Source organism: Numenius arquata, chromosome Z, assembly GCF_964106895.1.
Source record: "Numenius arquata chromosome Z, bNumArq3.hap1.1, whole genome shotgun sequence".
NCBI classification, from domain to species: Eukaryota; Metazoa; Chordata; class Aves; order Charadriiformes; family Scolopacidae; genus Numenius; species Numenius arquata.
In genome coordinates this window covers 84,871,123-84,896,368 of record NC_133616.1, presented here as the reverse complement: position 1 = coordinate 84,896,368, position 25,246 = coordinate 84,871,123, and the positions used below count along the sequence as shown (strand labels likewise).

Sequence of the window (25,246 nt, the reverse complement as noted above, 5' to 3'; positions counted from 1 at the left end):
TGGTAAGAAGAAAGAAAAATGAAAATGCCAGCCTTGTGACCGTATTTCCATTCATTTTAGCTGCCAAACATTAATTACCATTTAGATATATCCAGCTTCTGTTTGCTAGCCAACCACACAGAGAAATTTGCTACCTTTTTTTACCATTTGTTATGCAATTATTCACACCCACACACTCAACCACAGACACTTGGCTGGGAAATCCTGAACATGCATAAAAACGTAGATGCCCAGGAGTAAGCTTGGCAAAGGCCACGAATCTGTAGATGACAGTGAAGAACACAACACAACAATCAAGTCCGCCACAAAAGGTAAAATTATAGATAGAGGGTGAAAAAAATTTCCTAAACTCCAAAGTGGGGACAAAAATTAAAAGAAAAAAAAAAAATCAAAACAATCACTTAGCCTCTCAGATTCCCCCCTTTGTATTTTCTCTTGACGTCTAACCTGATTAAATCACAGTACTTCTCTGGTTCAGTCATACTTTACACGCTCCCACTTGTACCTCCCTGTTACATGACTACCACACAGTGAACTCAAAGACACACACATCCATTTGTGTACCTCTACACTAAATAATCCTACATTGAAAAGGTAATCCTTTTCACAGTTTCACAGTTTTTAAGCTAAAAAAAGGTTCAACGTATTTATGTAACAGCTAAAGCAAAGTGTCAACCAGACTCGAGACGTCCTTTGGCTGCAAAGAAAAGTAACACAAGTGCAGGCATGAGGTTCAAGGAACACAAAATTTGACTTTTCCTGCTGCAGGACTGCCGCCTGCTCAGGACGCTAAGTACCCTGCTGTTGAGAATACAAATCCAGGTTTTTCTTATGTGCTTTTCAGAAGAAAAGTAAACACACCTTCTTTTTTTGCAGGACAATAAGATGTATTTACTTGCATTCCTGTCAACACCCAGCAATATAAATTCAAATTCTCAGCTGGCCAAACCAGTTATTACCAACTGCTTGCCTTTTTTATACATTGTAAATATTGTTTTACTAAATGCTTAATGCCTTTTTTTCGGTGTATGCATTATTTATTATCCTCGTGTATCTTTTGATTGCTCACAGTACAAGTTTTTCTATGACAATGCTGAGGAATGTATGGACTCATGGGGCAATGCTGTCATTCAAGACTTAAACACACATGAGGATGATAAGGCCACGTTAAAATACATGATCACGAGCACACACGTGCTCTCACACGCACGCAGACACATCTATTTAGATACACCTGCAGCAATAACAAAGTTCAAATACAATTTAAAAAAAATAATAATATTATTACCAGGCAAGTCAAACCATCCATTTTAGTGTGAGACCATACTTCCAAAGGCAAGTAGTTGGCCATCCTTAAAGAGAGTTGGCCGTGAGGAGTTACAGCCTGGACCCAGGGCACATTTAAAGCCAGCACTGAGCTCCTGCAGGGAAAGAGATGTCCCACCTCCCCTTCTGCTGCCTGATCCCACCCGACTGTGCCACCACCCCAGAGCTGCATCTGAAACACTCGGGCATCACAGAGTCATGGAATTGTCAAGGTTGGAAGGGACCTTTCAGATCATCCAGGCCGACCACCAACCCAACACTGACAAACCCACCACTGACCCAAACCCACGTCTGCCCAGCTTTTAAATACCTCCAGGGATGGTGACTCCACCACTGCCCTGGGCAGCCTCTGCCAAGGCTTCACAACCCTTTCCATGAAGAAATTGTTCCCAATCTCCATCCTAAACCTTACCTGACGCAACTTGAGGCTGTTTCCTCTTGTCCCATCGCCTGTTCCTTGGGAGAAGAGACTGACCCCCCCTGGCTACACCCTCCTTTCAGGGAGTTGGAGAGAGCAAGAACGTCTCCCCTCAGCCTCCTTGTCTCCAGGCTGAACCCCCCCAGCTCCCTTGGTCACTCCTCATAACACACTGAATAATAATCTAGAAAAGGAGTACTTTTTAACTCATTCCCCAGTTGCACAAATGTGTGCAAGAGGAAGAAAGATGGGACGTGATTGTGGTGGCAGTGGCCGCATCAGCCACAGGGCTCCTGCTTCTCCACCAGCTTCTCCAACCTCCCACCCAGCCCTGGGGCTTCTTGACCAAACGAGAAGTTCCACATTCCTTCTCCTCCGCTGCAGTAACTCACAGCTCTCCCAGACCCATGGTTAATGGGAGACCAAGGACTCAGGTACACAGACCTGAAAGCTAAAGGAGGGTTAAGAGCGTCCAAGAGTAGGGAGACTCCAAGAACGAACAAATGAGACGTGGTTATAGCAGGCAATTAGAAAAGAGGTGTTAATTTGCAAGAAATTTAGGACTAGAAATTAAAGTGACTCAGCAACCTTATTTCTTTTCAAAGGAGTCTGCTGTCAAAACACAGATGACTCTGCTGCATCCAGCGGGAGGAAGGCATTAATAACGCAACAGACACTGAAATAAAGAATTAATTGTCTTGCGAACTGCCCTGGTTTCAGCTGGGACGGAGTCCATTTTCCTCTCGGCAGCTGGTACAGCGCTGCGTCCTGGGTGTAGCATGAGGATATTGGTCACAGATTGATGTCTTGGCTGTTCCCAAGGACTTTGCAGCTTCTCATGCCCTGCCAGCGCAGGGTCTGGGGGGCAGAAGGAGATGGGAGGGGGTACAGCCAGGACACCTACTCAAAACCGGCCAAGGGCGTATTCTGTAACATGTGACATCATGTTCAGCGTATCAATTTGGGGGGATTTGGCTGGGGGGCGGCTGCCCCTGCTCAGGAACAGGCTGGGCATCGGCTGGGTGGTGGGAAGCAGTTGTGTTTCATTTGCATCACTCCTCTTCCGTGGGCTTTATTTCTCTCTCTTGTTGTTTTGTTTTCCTTTCCATTCCATTACTACTATTATTATCATCATCATCGTATTTTGATTCCATTATTAAACTGGCCTTAACCTGTGAGTTTTCTCACTTTCAGTCTTCCAATTATTAATATTATATTTTAATTATTAATTTAATTTAATTTTTAATTTAATAATTATTAAACTATTCTTATCTCAACCCATGAGTTCTCCCACTTTCACTCTTCTGATTATTGTTATTATATTTTAATTCAATTATTAAACTGTTCTTACCTCAACCCATGGGTTTTCTCACTTTCACTCTTCCAATTATTATTGTTGTTGTTATTATATTTCTATTTCTATTTCTATTTCTATTTCTATTTCTATTTCTATTTCTATTTCTATTTTATTATATTTTAATTCAATTATTAAGCTGTTCCCATGTCAACCCACGACTTTTCTCGCTCTCACTCTCCTGATCCTCCACGGAGAGGGTCAGTGAGCCGTGGGGTGCTGGGCTGCTGGCTGGGGCTCAACCAGCACATGTGTCTGTGCAAGTACGGGGCGCTGGTTGGAAGGGGGGGCTGTTCACCAGCCTCACAGCACTGAAACATCCCTCTCAGACTCTATTTTTGCCTCACCTTGCAACACCAGTCTTAAAGATCTGATCAGAAATTTACCATGTTCTTCTAAAGTTATTTCAAGCTTCAAGCTGGGGGAGACCATAACCATTTTTAGGTAAATCGTTGGCTGGGTGCGACCATACAGAGAACAGCATCAGTAACGAACGTGGCACTAATCAGTTTAACAGGAAGGTGAAAATGGAGACTTGTGGACACCTTCATTCACGAGTGATGACGGTGACGGTGCACAAATGGAGATGGTTTAATTGTTGTCCAGCTGGCTGGACTGGACCGGAGGACCTCCAGAGCCTCAGGACTAAGTGTCTTCTCCTGACCTCACTACTCTTCAGTGTTCCTTTATTTGTATTTACACAAGGTTCAGGCAGACCCAGGTTTTACCACTGCACAAGTCTCTGCTGGTCCAGTTTGGTTTTCAGCATTTTTGTTGAGTTTCAATGTTAACAATTACGGAAAATGAAGGAGGGAGAGAATTGTTAATCATTTGTTTAAATAACACACATATATTCTCTTAGGCAACAGAGGCGTAGGTGAGGATGATGACTCTCAGCTGGCAAGTGAAGAACATGAGGGATGACACAGCTTCCACGCTGAGGCGGTGCAAGTCATTAGGCAAGACACAACAAGCACAAAGGACAAAGGCAAGGGAGCTGCCAGACGGACAGAGACAGGAGATCAACGAGACGGCGCAACCCTACGTATGCTAAAAGCTGAAATTTGTCCTGAATTCTCTGAATACGTGAAAAATTATCCTGAGGTAAATAACCCCGTAACTACACTGGGGGGAGCCATACACATGTTGCAAAGTGTGACTGAGCTAAAATTAAAATTAGTACTGCTGTCATAAAGTCCTCCGAGCACTTTGTATAGCGTTTTTTAGATATTTTTTGAAGAGGAAATTAAGCTGCAGAGAAGAAATATGCAATAAAATTACTCAGTATCAGTACTAAAAAAAGAAACTCCATTGCTTCATATGTTTGTGCTTAACTGCAAGCTTGAGTTTCTCAAGAATTCATACCTTTGTCTCAGATGGCTTCATAATTTGTGTTTTTGGTGCATCCGCAGAGGGGGACTGCTTCTGAGAGAAAAAAAAAAAAAGGGAAATTGATTAATTTCACCTTTGTTACATATAGTACTACTAAGCAAGCATAAGCAACCTGAATTCATTAGATATCCAGCTAAAAATTAAGAAGAAGTTATTACTGAAAATTAGTTATCATTTCAGATCTTCTCTCTTGCCCATATTTCTACAATACGTGTATAGAAGTCATAGAATTCATGGAATTCTATGTAGGATTTCAATAGTGTGATGCCCATAGATCTTCTCACAACATTTTTTCACTGAATTTCACTGAATTTTTTAGAGTTGGAAGAGACCATAGAGATCATCTAGTCCAACTCCCCTGCTGAAGCAGGATTGCCCAGAGCATGTAGATGCCTAGAGCATTTTTCTTCCTCTAACATGTACTGAAGGCAAATTTCAAATCAAGCATCAAAAGAAACTCAGACCCTGGTCTGACACTGAACCATATTTACTTACTGTGCAGTATTCTTCCACATTTCTTTTTTTAACAAAAATTGTACTTTTTGGCTTTACTAGTTTTCCACACAAAATATTTAATACTAAATTAGAAAACTCAAATATGTTGAGATAATATGCCGATGCAATACCACCTCTCTACTCCTGCTCCACGTTCCTCTGCCCTAAGGCTGTATTCGCCACCTTGATCACAGCAACAAACTTAAGAGTTTATATTTAAATGAACACCACAAGTTATCCATTTTTTCTAGATTTCTTCATGTTTTCCATGCCACTTGCTGTATGAAAACACGCCTTGTCTGAATGAGCTCAGAAGCTGTATCACTGTTCCATACCTGGGGTGACTTCTTACTTCCACCTGGAAAATTCTCTTATTTCCAGAGCTTTTCACACCACAAGCATCTCTCAACAGAAGTTGTGGACAATTTAGAAGGTACGTGTGGCGATGACAGCGTGCTCTCCCCGCCAGCATACCTGGTACCTTGCACAGCTTGGTAAGAGCTTTGACTGTTCTAAATATATACTAGGGAGGATCTGTGATTGTCACACTACAGAAACGTAAGCACACAGTATCTGCTTTTTCCTTATACGTATGTACCTATAGACTGACTACATACTAGAAGGGAACTTCTGTACGGGTGGAGGCGTGCGCAGGAATGTACAGAGCCTCCTACTTCAGGACAGGGAACAAAAGGTTTTAAACAACCTTTTTATATATTGCCGCTGCCACCATCAGGGAATCTGTACGTAACACACTGGCCCTTCCATTTGGGCCCTTCCATTGTTTTTTCCTCCCTTTTCTTTCTTTTCTGTGAAATTAATCTGAATTCCTTCTACATGACCAAGAAGTAAGTGCCTGTTCTACACCTTCACGTTAGTCACCCCAGTCCCTGTCCATTTAATAAAAATACATTTATCTGAGCCCTTCTCCCTTCTGCCCCTCTGAAAACTCCCACCAAGCCTTTTTCTTACACTGAAAAATTCTTTCCCAAGTTCCAGCAGAGCAGCACCGCTACAACTTGCAGAGATTAGTGAAAACCACCCAAATAAACCAACCGATGCTTCCTTCTACTCTGGTGCCTCACTTCTCATTTTGCCTGAATTCCCCACTATTCAGGGCCTCCAATTTTCCACTCTCTCCCCAAAAAGAGTTTTCCACTTCCTCCCCCAGGAGGAAGGGGGTCCTTGTCCTTTTCAGCCCTTTACTGCCCAGGGTCTGAGCTTTGCACGAAGCTGCCAGGGTCCAACCCCTGGTTTGGTGGCCACCAGGCAGCCGGGCAACACCAGCCTGGCTCCAGGGGCTCATTTTTACTGCGGGTCATTGTGTTTTTCCTCTTCCGACCGTCGGGCTGCAGGAGGGGCAAAGCAACACCCGGACGTGTGTCAGGCGGTAAATATTAAAAGGCTGCTTAGCAACCGGCATGATGAGGCACCGGGGCCGGCACACCCTGCTGGCACCCGGGGTGGTGAAACACCCCCTGGCAAGGAGAACGGCCAGGACGGGCACAGTCTGACCTGCCCCAGTGGCTGGGGGTGGGCAGAGAAGGTGCCCCCACAGAGAGAGGGAAGGTTTTGTTGTGTTGTCAGGGACGTCCCGAAGGGCAGAGACAACACGGGATGGAAAAACAAGCATCGTGGGCAGTGACTGCTCCTCCTATGGCTGCACCCCGGGTCCTGCCCAGACAGAGGGTGCTGGATGGCCCCAGTCCTGACCTGGCCCACAGGGAAGCTCCCCTGGGAGCAGCCAGGGGTCCAGGTCGGGGGACAGCTGCTGCATGGCTCTGCAAGCTGGGAGAAGAGGCAAAGCATTTTTCATGTACCGGTGTCAGTTTAAGAGTTGAAATGACTCTATGACCACAGCAGGGAAGACACAGAATCATAGAATCTTAGAATCATGGAATGGTTTGGGTTGGAAGGGACCTTAAAGCTCCCCCAGTGCCACCCCCTGCCCTGGGCAGGGACACCTCCCACCAGACCAGGTTGCTCCAAGCCCCCTCCAACCTGGCCTTGAACCCCTCCAGGGATGGGGCAGCCACAGCTTCTCGGGGCAACCTGGGCCAGGCTCTCACCACCCTCACAGCAAAGAAGTTCTTCCCCACATCTCATCTCCATCTCCCCTCTTTCAGGTTAACATGGAGATGGTCCCTGCAGAGGAAAGAACCCATCAGCAGCATGGGATCCTCCATGACAACCACAGAAGGAGCTCAGCAGACCAGAGAAGGAGTTACAGGTTGACAGTGATTAAGCGCAGGTAATTATCAGTAGCTGGTAATTACCTCACCCTGTCGCAGAGCTGACGGGTGAGAGCAGCATCACAGCCCATGCTCTCACCAGCCCACCCAGCAGGGAGGACAGGCATGGACAGACAGACAGACACAGGAACCCACCCACAGATCTCAAAGGCTCTTAGCCACCGGTTAGAAGATGCCCTTCCAGGATGGGCTGATGAAGAGACTGAGGATCTGCTGCGGATGGAAATTCTTGACATGGTTACGATTTAGCAGCGATTCAAAATATATTTATTTGAGGTAGATCAAGAGGCTGAATTTTAGCAGCACTTGATAATTAACTGATTTAAAGTCTTACAAATTGATTCAACAAAATAACTGAACAGCCACTTAACTACTGGTTCGAAGATTACAAGATTCACACTAACTTACGACAAGGTATCCCAGATCAATACACATATACGCGACCAAAAGCACAGATCTCAAAATAACGCTTATACCTAAGGGCAAAGACTGTAAGTGAGCACACACACCCCCATACCCCCCGTGGTCTGTAACAGCACCACTCTAAGGAGCCAGCAGGTGCCCCTTTTAACGGACAAATGGAAGAACATCCACATCCATGAAGCTGACGTGTGTATCATAAACACATAGACGGAGAGGCAGATCAAAGAGAGCCTATAGTCAAAATTTCCCTTTTGCCAAATTTAGAGTAAATATTCACACAGCACTGGCATTCCTCAATAGGCGATGACTGAGACTCAAGAGGGGTTGACTTGCCCTGGCCTTCTAATCCTCAAGACGTCAGCCTGAGCAGCGTCCCAACCCAGCGGAGATACTGGCCACAGCCCACTGCGGTCCAGAACAGATCAAAGGGTCTTTACTAGAACCACTACTTACAGCATCCAAGATCACCAACTTTCTCCAGCTACCTTTCCACTATTGTTCCAGCTCGGACAATGGAATATTCTGGTACTTTCCACTGGTTACACAAGCCCAGAACTTGCTGGGTCCTGAGGTCCTGGTATCCCGCACTCCGTGGCCACGATCCATGTGTTGTCAGGAGTGATTGATGAGTTATTATTTCCAAAGGGTAGGAGCCACGGGAACCAGGCACACCAAGGGGCTGCCGCAGTGTTCTAGTCCGTTGCTCTCCACCTTTCTTTCACGTTAGACCATTATGGATCGCTCTGGTCCATTGTATTATTATACGAGGAGGAAATTGTGCCAAGTACCAAGAGGCCCCAGGGTGGGAAGGGGGTTACACCCCCACAGGATCGAACTTGGTAAGAGAAGGAATACCCTTAGAAACTCATTTGTCAAATTAGGGGGACAGTCCTCACACTGCTGTTGAAACAGAACAGTCACAAAAGCCAAAAAGTGGGTTAGTAAAACAAAACAAAACAAAAAAGCCTATCAAAAATAGGTTATCTGGTCTCACTGTGCGTACACCAGAAATGTGGAAGTAAAAGGAAAAGTGCAACAGGAAAAGAAAAATAAAGTAAATGTGACAAACATGAAAAGAAAATAATTTTAACAATTCAGGGAACTAGATGCAAATGCATATTTGGAAAAGTAAAACAGCTCATGAAGAAATCCATGAGAGTTCTCAGTTACAGAAAGCTGGAAATCATTGAAACTACCCCATATGCAACTTATTGTCAACAAAATCTACACATTTTGGAAGTTCATGGAGAAGATTCTTCAGAGCGAGGAAGGTTATTGTCCAGCCTTAGAAGGAGCACAACACACCAGCTGGTCTCCTTCAAAGCCAGAATAGAAGCTGAAAACATTTAACCAGCAACCAATACAGAAACACTTAGAAGATGACAAAAGAATAAGTAAGAATCCACAGACTGGTCAAGAATAAAGCACATAAAGGCAACACAACACTCAATGCACTCAAACATGGAAATAAGCCTGGTGGGCAAGGACAAGTGAACGCCCAAAGGAGGATGTGCTGTCATCACAACTTCTCAGCGTACTGGAGGTGACAGTTTCTTGAATGAAATGGGGAAGTTAGGAGTTAACACTAGGTTAAAAGCTTGCTTTCAGCCTGCTTCCAGCCTAAACGTGTCAGGGAGCTCCTGAAGGCATTTCCAACAGGCTGGTGGTAGGCTGAAGGATGTAACACCGTAAGAACCCAAAAGCTAGGCAGGCAGCAGTACTGGGAGAAGTATGTAAGGTTACAAAGCCACAGGCTGAGATACTCTTGCCAAAAACAACCAAGGAAAGAGGAATTCAAGATAAAAAATTTGTTACCATGAGAACATAAATACAAATGTAAAATATGGGAATAACTTTTCATCTTTTTGGCTTGAGCCTCTCTAGGTCAAGTGCTAGGACAGGTCTGGCCATCACACTGCAATAGAGTTGATAAAGGAAGATCTGAGGACAGCTTTAGGTGGGGAAAAAAAGGGAAGAAAAACTGACTTAGTGGCAGGAAAAGCAAGGGGGCTCTTGATGTTTTGAGCCAGGATAATGACAAAAGAAGAAGAAACTGGCTTATTCTACAGCAAAAAATCCCTTAAGTCAGAGCTCAAAGACCTTTCTTCTGGGAGAAGAGCTGCTCCATGGCAGAGGGTGCCCAGATGAACCAGGCACTTCCAGCCCCAGTAGCCTTCGGGCCAGTTTAGGTAAATATTTTGAGTGATCTACCTGTGCTGATCTAGAACAGGGGACTGAAGAGCCACCTCCATGCTCTTTTGGGCTTACACACCTCACACACGAATGGGCTGAGGCTGCTTCTCAGCCTGAAAGCAAACAGCAATTTCATTATTTCAGTATTGTTAATTTACAGGGTTACTTCCACACAGCTGCGTAACGCAAGGCAAAACCTAACCTACCTGACTACAAATGGTGCCTTCGTTACACGAACGGCTCTGCTACTAAGCTTTAATTAACAATGTTTGTAAGATGTGGGCAACAAATGCTCTTTAGGGGAGTACGGTGGAAAATAACGGGTTATTTCACTTCAGTGTAAAACACCACTCAAGCTGTTGCAGGTAAAATCTCTGGTAAGGGCCTGGCAGCCCTCAGAGAAGACAGACAGAGGCCACCCCAGCACCTCTGAGTCAATATCCACGTGTGTGTGTGTGTGTGTGTGTGTGCGTGTGCAAATTGGGATATATAAATATACAGACATCTATATTTAAAGCTACACAGCACCTAAGATATGCAGCAATTTAAAACTGGAAAAAAACGTACAACTGAAACTGCCTCTCTATATAAATTTTACTATTATGGTATCTGTAATAGCTGAGTTAAAAATTACTAATTTGAGTGCTTCTGTGCCATTTTCCATCCCAAGTAATTCTGGAAATAGCCTATTACTTCATAATTACTGTTCTTATACATAGTTCCTCTATTAAGTTGTTAAAAAAACAACAGGTTTTTAAGAGGAAGATAAAGAAACCACACACAACCAAGAGAACAGTATTTTTTCCCAAGATTTCAGACTTTCAGTTAATTTTGTGGAGGCTTATTATTAAAAACGTAATGAGATGGAATAGCAGAATAACTGTTTTCACTTAGGACCTGTGTATTATTCAGCCACTGGCATATTTACATAAAACATTTCTGCTATGCATGCCGCTGCGTTGTCCTGTTGTGGTTAATCTCTCTGTAGAAGTTATCAGCGTGATTTCTTTCCTAAACCATCCTCAATATTGGATGAGTGAAAGGCTGTGGATATTATCTACCTGGACTTTCAAAAAGCATTCGACACTGTTCCCCATAGAATTCTAGTGGAAAAACTAGCTGCTCATGGCCTGGGCAAGCATACGATCTGCTGGATCAAGCACTGGCTGTACGGATGGTCCCAAAAAGTGGTGCTCAATGGATTTAAATCCAGCTGGCGGCCGGTCACAAGTGGTGTTCCCCAGGGCTCAGTGTTGGGACCATTTCTGTTTAACATCTTCATTGATGATCTTGATAATGACACAGAGCGTATCATCTGTAAGTTCGCAGATGACACCAAGTTAAGCAGGAGTGTTGATCTGCATGAGGACAGGGAGGCTCCACAGAGAGACCTAGACAGGTTGGATCATTGGGCCAAAATCAATGGTATGAGCTTCAACAAGGGCAAGTGCCAGGTCCTGCACCTGGGCCACAACAACCCCATACATGGGTACAGGCTTGGGGAAGTGTGGCTGGAAAGCTGCCTGGCGGAAAAGGACTTGGGGGTTCTAATTGACAAGCGGCTGCATATGAGCCGGCAGTGTGCCCAAGTGGCCACGAAAGCCAACGGCATCCTGGCTTGTATTAGAAATAGCGTGACCAGCAGAAGTAGGGAGGTGATTGTGCCCCTGTACCCAGCACTGGTGAGGCCACACCTGGACTACTGTGTCCAGTTTTGGGCACCTCAATCCAAGAGAGATATCGAGGTGCTGGAGCGAGTGCAGAGGAGGGCAACGAAGCTGGTGAAGGGCCTGGAGAATAAATTGTACGAAGAATGAGTGAGGGAGCTGGGACTGTTCAGTTTGAGGAAGAGGAGACTGAGGGAAGACCTCATCACCCTCTATAACTACTTGAAAGGACATTGTAGAGAGGTTGGTGCTGGTCTCTTCTCACAAGCAAATAGCGAAAGAATGAGATAGCGACAGGGTAGGTTTAGACTGGACATTAGGAAGAAATTCTTCACAGAAAGAGTGGTCAGACACTGGAACGGGCTGCACAGGGAGGTGGTTGAGTCACCATCCTTGGATGAGTTTAAGAGTCGCTTAGATGTGGTGTTGGGGGATATGGTGTAGGGAAGAACTTTGTAGAGTAGGGTAGATGGTTGGACTCGATGATCCCAAGGGTCTTTTCCAACCTAGACGATTCTATGATTCTATGATTCCGATGGGTGACCTTCCCACATGTGACTACTGGCTGCCTCTTTCCTTTCTAAAGCCTATTATCAGCATTGAAATTCACAGACTTTGCAAGTTATAAACAAAGCCCAACGCCCATGAGAGCAACTGAGGGGGCTGGGGGAAAAAAATCCTTGGGGGGCAGCTACTTTTCTGTAGCTAAATTCTAATTAAATGTAAAATTTTTGCTAATATTGTTGTTGTGATGGCACAGAGATCCTTAGAGCCCTCACTCAGCGAAGCCCCAACTTTGCACTGATTGCCATAAAGCAAACAAACCCAAACCAAATGGGATTTAATATGTAAGTATTAAGATTCATTTGAGGCAGTTTGTTGAATTCATGCTTTTGTGGTTCAATTCTTCAATATATGTGGTTTTAAATACCCATTAAAAACAACAAACAAAACCCCTGTCTCTAGGGATGCTTCCTGTGCTTTTACTGTTCTTGAACTCAGCAGGTGTGAATATAGCCTAAAAATATGTAAATACTATTGCTATTATTCTAGTTTAAATTCCCACAACTTGACAATGGTAATATGGAAAACAATTTTAGGGATAAACTCATCCCCCCTTAGACCTACGAAACTTAGAAATAGATATTGTGTGTTCAAATATGCATCCACAGTTCGGAGAAAATGTGAAGAATAAACTGAAGTAGAGCTAAAGTATTATCATCAACAGTAGAACTAATAACAAATAGTAGGACTGCGCTGGTGCTTCTCTTCCAGACCAGAAAGTCAATGGCAATAAGTCAGAGAGACAAAACCCAACTCAGAAGATGATTAAGGTTACTGCTGTGGAAAAGATTAACCCTCAGATTTTATTCTTCTGCAATTTTCTCATCACACAGAATAAGTATTTGCAACAAAGATTAATCTGTGCCCAGGAGCAAGATCAGCCATCATTTAGAGATGCTAAAAGAGCACACAGGAAATAAACAAATCCATTTCCTCGTGAAACAAAAACATGACTTTTTTTAAAGAGACAGGTTTGAACCATGAAACCTAAAAGCTCATTAGCTTGCGAACCGTTCTCACAGCCTCGAGTGCTGCTGAATTTATTGAGGATAGCAGGATATCGAGCCAGGCAACTTTCATAGCACAGACTCACACTTCCTGTTTTCTTCTGGTTTGATTACTAAAATAAAATTTCTGCCACTTTGGCACAGAAAAGAAACTCATCAGCACTTTTTTTTCTATCAGCTAAAGCTGACCAACCATACTACTCAAATGTAAAGTAACAGGTTTTTAAGCAGTGTTTTTTGAGATAACCTATTTGCATTTGAATTGGGTCACACTAAATCATGTGTTATCAAGCACAATCTGTGAATAAGATCAGTATTTTATTTAGCACAGTGTAGGAAAGGCTTCACACCACCTAGAAACTAATTGCTCTGTCAAACCACCTTTAGGTTAGATGGCTGGTTTAAGATTTCTGATTTCAGCAACCTACGTCAAGTCCAAAGCTTAATATTGGTGTTCATTCTTCTATATTTTAATAACTATTAAATCACAATTAAGACTCTGAAACAGCTTTATGCTTGAACAAGAAGGAACCAATGGCAGTGACTGTAACTGACTTTAAATAGTTTTTGTACCACTTGACTCTTTTCTTAACCTTCCAACACCTGAGTTTATGCTTACTTATACGCAGGAAGTTAGGGATATGCAGAAATATTTAGGACTATCCCCTAGCTGACAGTAAGAAGCGCTGTGCATTCATTTGTTAATACCTCCAATGCTTCTGCGGGGTTTTATGGTTCTTTACTTCATTTGGAAGCAGAGGAAAAGAGTTGCTAGGTGGCCACACAGCGTGCAAATACTCAAACACGAAGAGCCTTTACATACACACAGTTCAATTTGTGGGCCAAATAAATTATTTATATTAAAGTATGTAGCACAACTGCCGCTCTATAACCTTTGCTACACAAGGACAACTCTTCTTTAATGTCCTTTCGGGAATATTGCAAGTGATCTGGAAAGAAAGCCAGGCCACGCCGAGCAGGGTAACAGAGCTCATCTGCTGCTGTCAGATCCTGCCTGTTTGCAAACAGACCAACACTGCAGTATCACAGGCAAAACACTCCTTTCTTTTAAATGGAGTTAAAAGAAAAGACTGTAAGAAAGCTCTAGTTTTGTGTCCAGATTACACCTCTCCAGCACCAAATGCAGGCTCTGTTTCACTGGAAAAAGTTTTTCAACTCACAGCATTAGGCAATTAAAACCATTTAATTTTCAAACATACTTTTTATTGTCAAAAATGTTAATTTTATTGTCATTTTGACAAGGATTCATGGCAGTATTTCCTCTTGAGCACAGAATGGGTTACCTAATGTAAAAGTTCCCTCAGCTAAAATACTCAGAAAAAACATACTTTTGAGCACCAGGTAAAACCCCTCACTGGGTGCACAGAAGTGTCACGAAAGGAGTTCCGACTTCATAAATTGTTTAAACTCTCCATTCTTATTTCTTCTAAAAATGGGCTCTTTGATTACCTGCTTTTGGAAACTTCCTGTTCCCCTCACTGCGTTGTCCCAAATCTGGCTCTTCACCCCGGGTTTCTCTGATTGCCCGAGGTCTTGTCTTCCTCAGAGACACCTCGTCTGCTCTGCTTTCACCAACAATAAATCCTATGAGCTGGCACAGGCTGGGATTTCATTTTCATTCAGTCATGTTCAAATATTAGCAGCGGGGCATCGGCGCTGTCACCACTCTTCTCGGGTTCCCACTCTGCCCAGCGGAGCCCGAGCTGGTGGCTGCAGCACAGCTCTCCTTTTTTTTTTATAGATAGCTCCAAAATCCTCTTTTTCTGCCCCGCGCCCTGCAGACGGTCAGTATTAAGCTGTCATTACTACAGCTGACTGCCTGTTGTTTTAAACACCAGAAGGTTCCAAAGCGCTCTCTGCAGCAGCAAACTGCCAGCTGATAAGGAAACACCAGGAAAACGGGCGATTAGGTGCCAGCCACCCAGAGCCACCCCCAGCCAGGACTCGTGTCACCTCCTCTGCGGGGACAGCCCGTAGCCCTCCCCGGCAGGGCTGGGACCGCAACAGCGAACTAAAACAGAACCTGTGCTCTTTAGAGAGGGGTTTAAAAAGATAGAAATGTTCTGTAAGAGGGGACTTCGCCCCGCGACAAATGATCTCCAAAGTTATGAGCTCGGTTATTTTTCTGATAATAATCAAACTAAAAAATAGTGAAAATGGACAGCTGGCAGCCACAAGAGCTAACGAGTGATACTCTGGATTAGAAATTGGATTTTTCACCCCCAGGATACAGAAACAAAATATTATGCGTGAAGCCACATGACTTGATGCACACACATTGTCACAGGGGTGTTGGCTACCAAAATGAATGGAAAATAAGATGGGAGGATAAACAAGAATCACCAAATCAAGGAATCTTAACAGAACTCTACTGTTAAAATTCAATTAGGCATAACACTGCATAACCTAGGGGTGGTGGGAACCTTTTCTTAGATAATTTTAGAAAAGCCAACATTGTTTTACTATTCCCACTTAAAAAGAGCCAGATTGGGACACTTCTTGCTTTGGCATTGACTCTTAACTCAGGATCTCTCAAAATTGATTCATAAGGGCCCTCTGCATGCTCTGGGGGAATAAGCACATCATTGTTCAACTAAAAAATATAAAATCTCCACCTTCCTGAGGCCTTGTCCTGCCTCACAGAGGCTTCCTTCCTGGGGATCAAAAATGTGAGTTTTCTAGTCAGTTCAAGCACTTCTCCTAAGCAAGGGATAAGGGCAGGCACAGGGCTCAAGAAGAGGGAAGGTTTCCGAGTCTGAAAGAGCTCCCGAGGAGCCCACAAGGCCACCGGCCTCCCTGCCTCGCTACGAGGTTCTTACTTTGGGAGAAGAGACTCTGGACAAAGCCCCAAGCTTTCGTGAGTGCAGGTTCCTCCCCCCCTCCAAAGAAAACAGGCGTGGAAACAATGAGAATGAATACACGGAAGACCAACTCACTGGAAAAAGCTATTTCTTTCCTTTCTGGAGGGACATTTCTCCCCCAGCCCCGTTCCCAGTCCCCCAAGAGCCACCACCTTCGGGGAAACACAACTTTGCCTGGATTTCAAGCTGGGAGCGTCCTCTGAAGGTGCAGAACCAGAGCTGTGAGAAACACAGGCCGAGGGATGTGTCTGTGACACTCCCGGACCAGCAGCAGAATTTTCTGCAAGCTCCACATACCTCATGTATCTAATCGCTCCCATTAAAAAAAAAAAAAGCACTGTTTTATACAAGAGGCTGACAGTAACAAGTATATTAGTGCACAAAAGAAAATGCCTTATGCAGAAGAAAGCACTGTTTTACACAGCGTGTTTTATGTCAATTAAAAAAAATAAAACATTGAGAAAATTAGTTGTCAAAAGAAGATAACAGATCAAGAACTCGTCAGAGGTCGCTGCAAAGTCCAAGGACTCTGTGTTATTTAACACACTATTCCCACTTTCTCCAGAGAAGAAAAGAGAAGGAGTAAGTATACCAGTAACAAAAATCAAACAGTGGCCTAACCTAAGCAACACCTACCTATCTGGTTTCTACTACTACAGAAAGAACAGTAATATACAATTTATTGAAAAGCATTATTCTTTTCCCATATGTTTAGTGTAACTGGTATTTCAGCATATTTTAGGTATCAGGTATAATAAACTCTTGCTGTTGGTAAGGTATTGATACCTAAGCACACTTCAACCACGAAACCGCTCCTACAGATCCCCACACCCTGACTGCGCAATATTCTGTACGTGACACAGGCATAACAAGCTCTGCATTTGTTTGCCAAAAATATTCCATGAGTTTCTGAAGCAAGAACAGCGTGGGCTGTGAGCAATGGAAAAAGAACCAAACCAACACAAAACAAAAACAAAACAAAAAAAAAAAAAACCCAAAAAACTTAAACAAAAAATATAAATACAGAACAACTTAGACAGTACTTTAAAAATCCGCTCTTCCTCATTCCTCTCTTCTTCAAGGCGGCTTTTGTCATGTAAACCACTCGTTGTGTAACGCGCAAAACACGCAGCCTTACACGGTGCCCAAAGAGACTGTTCCCACCACGTTACATTAATTTTAAAAGCCAGTTCACTACACACAGCTAGCTCTGGCATGCTCCGAGCCTGCCGATGACAGGATCACATCGGAAGTCAGCAGCTTGTGGTATTTCAGCCCACAAAACTCCCGGAAGAGAGACGGGGGGGTGGGGGAGAGAAAAAAGAAACTGAACTCACTGCAAATTACCCCAAAGCAGAGGCAGTAGGGAAGCAAAGCCAGCAGGAATAGATCACTTACTTGGTAGAGGTGTGCCTCCTGTTTCCAGCAGGAATGCCGGGAGGCGCCTGTTCCTGGCCCCGGTTTTGGCTTTGGGGAGGTGCTGGCCCAGCCCTGGGCGCTCCCCAGCCGGCAGCAAGGACGCCCCACCTCCGGCTCCTCTCCCACCTCTCCAGTCGGGAGCACTGGTAGGGTAGAAGGAACCTGCCCATTTCCCCTCAACAAGGCTGACATTTTCATTAGAAGTTCATGGGACACCCCCTCCCTGAATCTGGACTGATCATCCAGGCTCCCCGAGTACATAAATGTTATGAATCAGAAGAAATTGAGATGGTTGGACCAGTCAAGGCCACTGGAACTTGACTGATTAGGCCTATTTTGAAGCATAACAAATCCAAATATTTCATATTAATTCAGAAATTAAAAGGTGCTTCTTGAAATACCAATAGTGACCTGATCCTAAATTTTTTATTTTTTTTTTTACTATAGAATCAAATTATCAAAAGCTGCAGTATGGAGGGGGGTTAGTATGTTTTACTTTTTTAAGGAAAAGCCCCATGGCACTAACAAACCCTTCAGCCATTTTTTCGTAACAGCCTCCAGATCGCCCTTTATCTCCAGGGAACAAGAAACAAAAGGCGGCCCTAGAAGGGAAGTAGAAAGGGGAAAACACCCAAAAATACAACACAGACTGAAGAGGAAAATATCCCATTTTTTGAGTGAAGCACAGAATTATCTTTTTTTTAAATGATCGTGTAATTTTGACCGATGCATATCTTTATAAGTTTTAACTTTTGCAATGGGCTCCAGGTCAGAGGCTTCTTCTACAGCCCCACTTTTCAAACGAGAGGATGGGGCCAGGAGGCAGCTTCTATGCTCCTGCAGCTTCCAATTTCCCATGTTTTGGTCTATTTTTAGCATGCCTGGGCTACCAAGAAAACCACACTGTTCTGCACACAGACACAGCTCTCGTGGTTTTCACGTGCTGGCAGCAGCTCTGGGGGCAACTTGCAGGAACAGCCCCGTCCTTTGCTGCAGTCTCGTTGCAAAACACCGATACATTGAGGATCTGTGCACCAAGAGAGACACTAACTCTAAGGAGAGCACGAAAAGGAGGTTATCAGACAGCTCATTTAAATATTTTTTCTGAATAACCTCAAAAACTAGAGATAGCCTTTCCAGCCTTCACAACATGACTGGCAACACAGAAATAAATTTATGCATTTCCGTGGACATTCCCAATCATTACTGTGACTTCAGATGCCTTCTACTCAAAAATGCCTTCCTTCACAGTAAGGGGTCAATGCAAAGCTCACAAAATAAAAATTTAGGGACAACTAAAGTAAGGTATGTAGCAGAAAAAAACATCCCAGCAAATATACTCACAGCAGGAATTACTCCTCATGACACTCTCGATAAACTTGTGACAGAATTCCCAGCCTGCTGCAGAAATAGTAGGGACTTTACTCAAAGATATTTAGTAATTGGTCTTTTTTTTTTTTCCTTCTTGTTTTCCTGTCTGCTGCTCAAGCAGATCAAATCCACCTTTAAAACTGTTAATTTGGATGCCAGTTGAAACAGCTGAAAGTAACTAACCTTAAATTTCTTAAATCATTAAGATCGAGCAGTTTTCTCTGAAAATATTTGCAACTAGCCAAGTCTGGAATAAAAATAGTTCTTACTGAATTTCCACTGTTGTTGAATTCTTCCAGCACTGCTCCAATAAATTGTCCATCAAAATAATATGGACAAACATTCTGACTTCACTAAGCTATAGCAGCCAGCAACAAAAAGAAAATTATTACTCATTAAGAACACATTAAGAGCAATGTCAAAAAACCTGTTACATAAAAAGCAGCAAAACTTCATTTGGTATCAACAGAATTACCATATAAGAACACAAAGATGCAAGGAAGATAGCTGCATCCAGCTGTGTCCAAGTATTAGTGCCTTCTATTAATAGCTATGATTGAACACTGAGCTAGAAATTGGCCTTCCTGTTGGCCATGGAACTGGCAAAAACAACTTAAAAGGCTGTGAAAAAAAACATAGCGGGGCTGTTGGGACACCTCCTGCAGAGGAAGGAGGTTAATTCAGCTTTTCCTCCTCGCTGCTGCCTGCGCGTCACAGTAGCAACCGCCTTCTGGTCTGTGCACCTGAATGTATACATTAAGTGTGTGTTTGTGCAGTTAACGTATACACCGAAGAGGCTGCTCATGAGCAACCACTATATATTCCTGCTAATTATAACCTTACTCGAATCTTAACTGCTCAACCCGTTTATCCAACAGGCTTCAAGGCACATGCTTACTGAAAAGACGCCGGTACAAAATAATAGTTGAACAGGATTTCACATCAAAAAAGGAAAGTCAACCTTGTGATAGATAGATACAAAGAAGCCAGAACATCTGTTTCAGCTAAATATCTTTAAATTACTCATTTGGATTTGAGTCATGCAGAAACCGGGCACATTGAGATTGCTGATTAAACTCCCTTAACGCAGAGAACGCAGAAGCCGTACAGATACGAAAGCGAGGGGACAGGAGAGGCGGCACTTACTCCTTATACCATAGGGACGCATGTGCAGCTGGATAAAATGCCTGTAAGACAGCGCTGAGCAGCAGCGGTGAGTGAATGCTGGCTGCAACACCAGGAACTTCGGAGAGAAACCATAAAGAGCGCAGGGATAAAATTCAGGCGCAGAGAAGGGCATCTCGGATACCTGCCTGGCACTGTGTAAGTGCTTGCTCCCAGGAGCAGCCCACGCTGCAGGATACCATCATGGGAAAATTAAACTACCCACCCATTAGCCAGGCATGAGGCAACGAGGAGCATTCATCACACACAAGGTCATGCCTCTTAAACTCAGAAATACAGGCAACCCAACCAGAGCACACACCATCAGTTCATATTACTTGCTAAATGAAGAAAAAATTATTTAGGCCATAATATAGGGGGCAGCAAAACCCCCTCTGGCCTTTCAATTTAGGGTAAGTGGTTTCACCATAGGGTAAGAGTAGGTTAAAAAATGGAACAGCTCCAGCTGGGCAGCCTAACTGCCCCAGCTCAACTGCCCCCACCTCACCCGACTCCTCAAAGAGGTTAGAAATTTATTGGGGATAAGGTACATTAATGAAAAGTATCATCGGTCAACAAAACGATTAAGGAATCAGAAGTTATTTTTCACACCAGACATTAAAGCTACAGCAGGGGAAAAAATAGAGGAAGAAACAGCAGTTCCAAAGTTCTCTAAAAACTCGTTGAATATTTTTGACTTCATTAAAAGATTTTTGTCTATTTTTGCAGCAAAAGAGAAAAGTCTGCCTTGCCTTTTCAAGAAATACTTCCTCTCCTGTAAAATTGCTGTAAAAAAAAAATAATCCCTGATAATGTTTTCTTTTGAATAGGTATGTTTAGAGACAAAAAGGAAGGCAGAAATGAACACAGATAGCCAAACGGCTTAAAAAAGCACAGGTGGCAAAAACTACAAGAACAGAACAATAATCTCCAAGTTTCGCTCTATTTTAAATAACGTTACAGGATTGCAAGAGATTGTTAAAACTAGAAGATATAATTAACAGAAAGTTTAGTCTAATTGAAGAAAGGTAGTCATGACCAAGTGAGAAGTAAGAAGGTTAAACTTAAAATAGCTATTAATAAAGAGTCAAAATCAGCCAGCATGAGGTAAGTATTTTCATAGTACGTAATCTTTACCAACAAATATTTTGCAATGTCACAGAAGCTGGAGAAGCACCAAGTACTGAATGAAATATGTAGCCAAGGTTGCCATAACCTAATAGAAAGCAATTCCTGGTGATTACATTACTTCGCATTATTTTCATGACCCCACCTTCCAGCTCTTATGCTTGACAGCATCTGCAGAAATTGGATCTTGCCCACACAGAAAAAAGCCTTAAAGATGTCTTAGTTAGGAAATTAGACGTGAACTTCCCTGGGACTATGCAGCTGGTGACAGATATGCAGCAATATTATACTCCAGACCATACCGCGCTGTACAGGTGTCACAGGAACTACATATGGACAACTACATCCAGCTAAACCAGCAGGTGAAAGGCCCTGGCAAACTGCAAGGAATGGAGAGAAAAGCAAGAAAAACGCTGGGCTGTCTTTAATGATGGACAAAAGCATTGAAAGAAAGAAAGGGCAGCCCTGAGGAGAAGGACTTGGGGGTGTTGATAGGTGAGAAGCTCAACATGACCCATCAACGTGTGCTGGCAGCCCAGAAACCCCCCGCATCCTGGGCTGCATCCCCAGCAGTGTGGCCAGCAGGGCAAGGGGGGGATTCTGCCCCTCTGCTCCGCTCTGGGGAGAACCCCCCTCCAGTGCTGCCTCCAGCTCTGGGGCCACAAACATCAGAGGGACATGGACCTGTTGGAGTGGGGCCAGAGGAGGCCACGGAGATGCTGGGAGGGCTGGAGCCCCTCTGCTAGGAGGACAGGCTGAGAGAGTTGGGGGGTTCAGCCTGGAGAAGAGAAGGCTTCAGGGAGACCTTAGAGCCCCTTCAGTCCCTCAAGGGGCTCCAGGAAAGCTGGGGAGGGACTCTGGATGAGGGAGGGGAGCCCTAGGAGGAGGGGGAAGGGTTTGACACTGAAAGAGGCGAGATGGAGATGAGATGTGGGGAAGAAGTTCTTTGCTGTGAGAGTGGTGAGAGCCTGGCCCAGGTTGCCCAGAGAAGCTGTGGCTGCCCCATCCCTGGAGGGGTTCAAGGCCAGGTTGGAGGGGGCTTGGAGCAACCTGCTCTGGTGGGAGGTGTCCCTGCCCAGGGCAGGGGGTGGCACTGAGGGGGCTTTAAGGTCCCTTCCCACCCAAACCATTCTGTGATTCCCTGATTCCAAGACATATATCTTGTCTATACTATTGACCAGCAACCAACTATTTCACTCCAAATATTGCCATGGGGATGGGCCGAGTTGCAGCTCTCCCTGAAGGGCAGCAGTTCTGCAGGCCAAGGGACTCCCCTGGAACAGGGATCCTCTCAAGGCTTGAGATTCCTGATTTGAGACTCAGAGATCCTTCCTTACCCACAAGGGATCCCCCGCCTGCAACAGGTCCTCCATCAGTGACTATTAACACTATGAAACATTACTAATCCGTATAGTTAATATTATTATTAAGCATTGTACAGATAATTCCACTGGACATAAACCGCTGTTCAAGTCTGAGATTAAGACTGGATCCAGTTGCACCGAGGCTCCAAAAAGAGTTTAGAAAGCAGGGGGAGTCCACCCTGAACCTCGTGGGCCCTCTTTACTCTGCATCTCTGGTCTACGTGTGAGCCATTCTACCTTGACTCTAACTCAATCTTCCTTTTTATGTTCCTTCCATGCAGTAATTATAAAGTGAATCTAGCCATCAATCCTATTGAACATTGTCAAAACACTGTTAAAACTTTTTTAATTCCATCAAACTTATTGAACTGTCAAATTACTATTTTACCTCAATAAAACATATTGTGGCTTCTCTCTTTTTGAGTGAGGTGCATTCCACTCATCCATGGCAAATATGTACCAAACAGCGATTACCAACTGCAGGCATCAGTTCATGGGTGACCACCATCACAAACGGTATTTTCAATGTCCTTTTTCAATATTCTGCAAGACCTGAGCACACTTAATGTGATCCCTGCTTCTCTTCAGGGGGTATCAGCTGCACTCCTGTGCGAGCCATCTTTGTAATGCCTCTTACACTAAATTCCTGAGCGACTGAACTGCTCCAGGGGCTACGAAAGCAAAGAGAGTCACCAGTGCTTCGCTCTCATCGGGTCCCACCAAGTAAACACAATCCAAACATACAAATAAAAACTAAAGGTGAAAAAAGGACCATAGTCCCCTAAGTCAAATGAAGTTTGCCACTGGTATCAGTGGGACCAGGGTTTTTAAAATATCTAGGAGACTAACACAGAGCACATGACAGGGGAGAATGTTACCAAGTCTATTTCCTCAATAAATCAAGGCAAGCATTCTGCAGACGTGTGTTCCTCTTTCACTTCGATTCACTATGATTCCAGAGCATCACAGTGCTGCTGAATGCTGGCAAACAAACCGTATTCTGTCCCACTGCAGGGGATGAAGTCATACCATATTCTCTTCACTTTTAAAAGAGACCATGTGCTTAAGCGTGCATTACCTTAACAGCAGAAGGTGCTCCACTTGTCTGTGTTTTGGGGGGCTGGCTGACATTAGCACCTCCTGGTTTCTTCTACAAAATACAAAACATAATAAACATCAGAAATATTGATGAAGAAAAAGAAAAGCTAAGTAAAAATGTAAACAAAAAAATAGTCTAAAAAAAAAAAAAAGTACACCAAAAAGTCCATTAGGACATTTTATACAAGGCAAATCATCCACAAAATAAATTCTCCTATGTAACTTTAATTCACACAGGCTCATTTCAGACAGTTTTGCCCCTCCCAGACTAGGCTGAGTTCTCTCGTACTGTTTTATGCGTGATATATAAATCTGTGCTATTTCCTGTGGCAGAACGGCTCTGTTTTAATCAACAGTTAAAGCAACAGTAACCATATATACTTTAATGAAAAGTATCAATGAAAATAAATGGGTGAGCGATGGATGTACAGACATAACGGGAATGACAACACAGAAGGTAACATCACAGCTCAGTTAAGGAAGCAAACATACAAAGCTAAGGGCAAGAAGATGGCTTTTCTAGTTAGTAAATATCCTTGCAACTGAAACAAAACCATGACATCCCCGTTGAACTTCCAATTTTCAGCCAATGCAATGTAATTATTAGCAAGTACCACTAAGTACCGCAGCGATATCTGAAATCTCATCTAATGAATGCTGGGAAAATAAGCCATTATTAATGAACACAGCAAAAAGCATCAGATTTTTGGAGGCAGCAGATGTTTAAGACTTATTAATTTTCTCTAATAAGTGGAAGCTCAAGACTCACAGCTCTACTAAAGTGTTCACACTTTAATTACTCTCCACAAGCAGGGAATGATCAGAGACACAACCAGCACACTTGGACACAAACTCAGAAGCACCAGTTTCCAACTGACGGGACACTGGCTGCTGAACAGACTGGGAGACCTCTGGCATTCAGGTAATTCCCACCTCCAGTTCTCTTCCAGATTCATCTCCAAACACCAGGAGAGTATCTCCCAAGAATAAAGCTGCACATTCAACAGCCAACCCCCAGTTGGTTTCCTAAAAAAAAAACAATTCACTGAAGAGGCATCTTGGCCTCCCTCCCCAAAAACAATCAGGCTGTTTCTTCTTCCCAAAAGGACGAACTCCAAAAAGGATCCTTACACTCAATACAGCTTAATCTGTGGCTTGGAAAATAAATAGGACTTACAACTGTATAGCACCTGGGCAGATTCTGGGGCATCGGATCCCCTCTCTGTGGCCATTTACCTAAGATTAACGTCACAAAAACGTGGCCCTATGGCACAGAATGACACAAAGTGGGATATTTACATCGAGGATTTCCACTTAGCATTGGCCACCCTGGAAATGTCCAGTTAAGACTTCACAGTATGATGCAAAACCAAAGTGTATTAGTGACTTTTCCTGTTAAAGGGATGCTAGGAATGTGGCTGTCTCCTCCAGCCGCTCTGGCCCAGGACCCTCCTGCATGGCTGCTCAAGTCCATTGCTGCCCAATACAGACCAGTACTGCCCAGTAGGGACCTGCCCAGCTGCGGGAGCCCAGCCCATCGCCCAGGGGGTCTCTGCCCAGGCTGAGGGATGTGGTTGCAGGTTCAGCCAGCAGCAAAGCCAAGCCAATATTCCAGAGGCAGACAGACAGGCAGACTGGACATGGACACCTGTGCTGACAGCAGCACCCACAGGCAGGACCCTCATCACAGAGCAGCACCCCCAGCCCCATCCCCTCCTCTGTGGATGCA

General features: G+C 43.9%; 1 protein-coding gene across 5 annotated transcripts in view; it reads right to left on the bottom strand.

Annotated features, from left to right (window-relative positions):
- Nucleotides 1-25,246, bottom strand: part of CAST (calpastatin) — a 68,045-nt gene that overhangs the window by 26,263 nt on the left and 16,536 nt on the right. For 4 of the 5 annotated variants that reach the window (XM_074165849.1, XM_074165847.1, XM_074165850.1 and 1 more), the window contains exons 3-4: nucleotides 23,498-23,569; nucleotides 4,464-4,523 (exon numbers count right to left, since the gene is read on the bottom strand). In XM_074165849.1, coding sequence (XP_074021950.1) covers nucleotides 4,464-4,523; nucleotides 23,498-23,569 — 132 coding nt within the window. Of the gene's footprint in view, nucleotides 1-4,463; nucleotides 4,524-14,561; nucleotides 14,949-23,497; nucleotides 23,570-25,246 lie in introns of those variants that run through there. The other variant, XM_074165851.1, reaches the window with a different exon arrangement.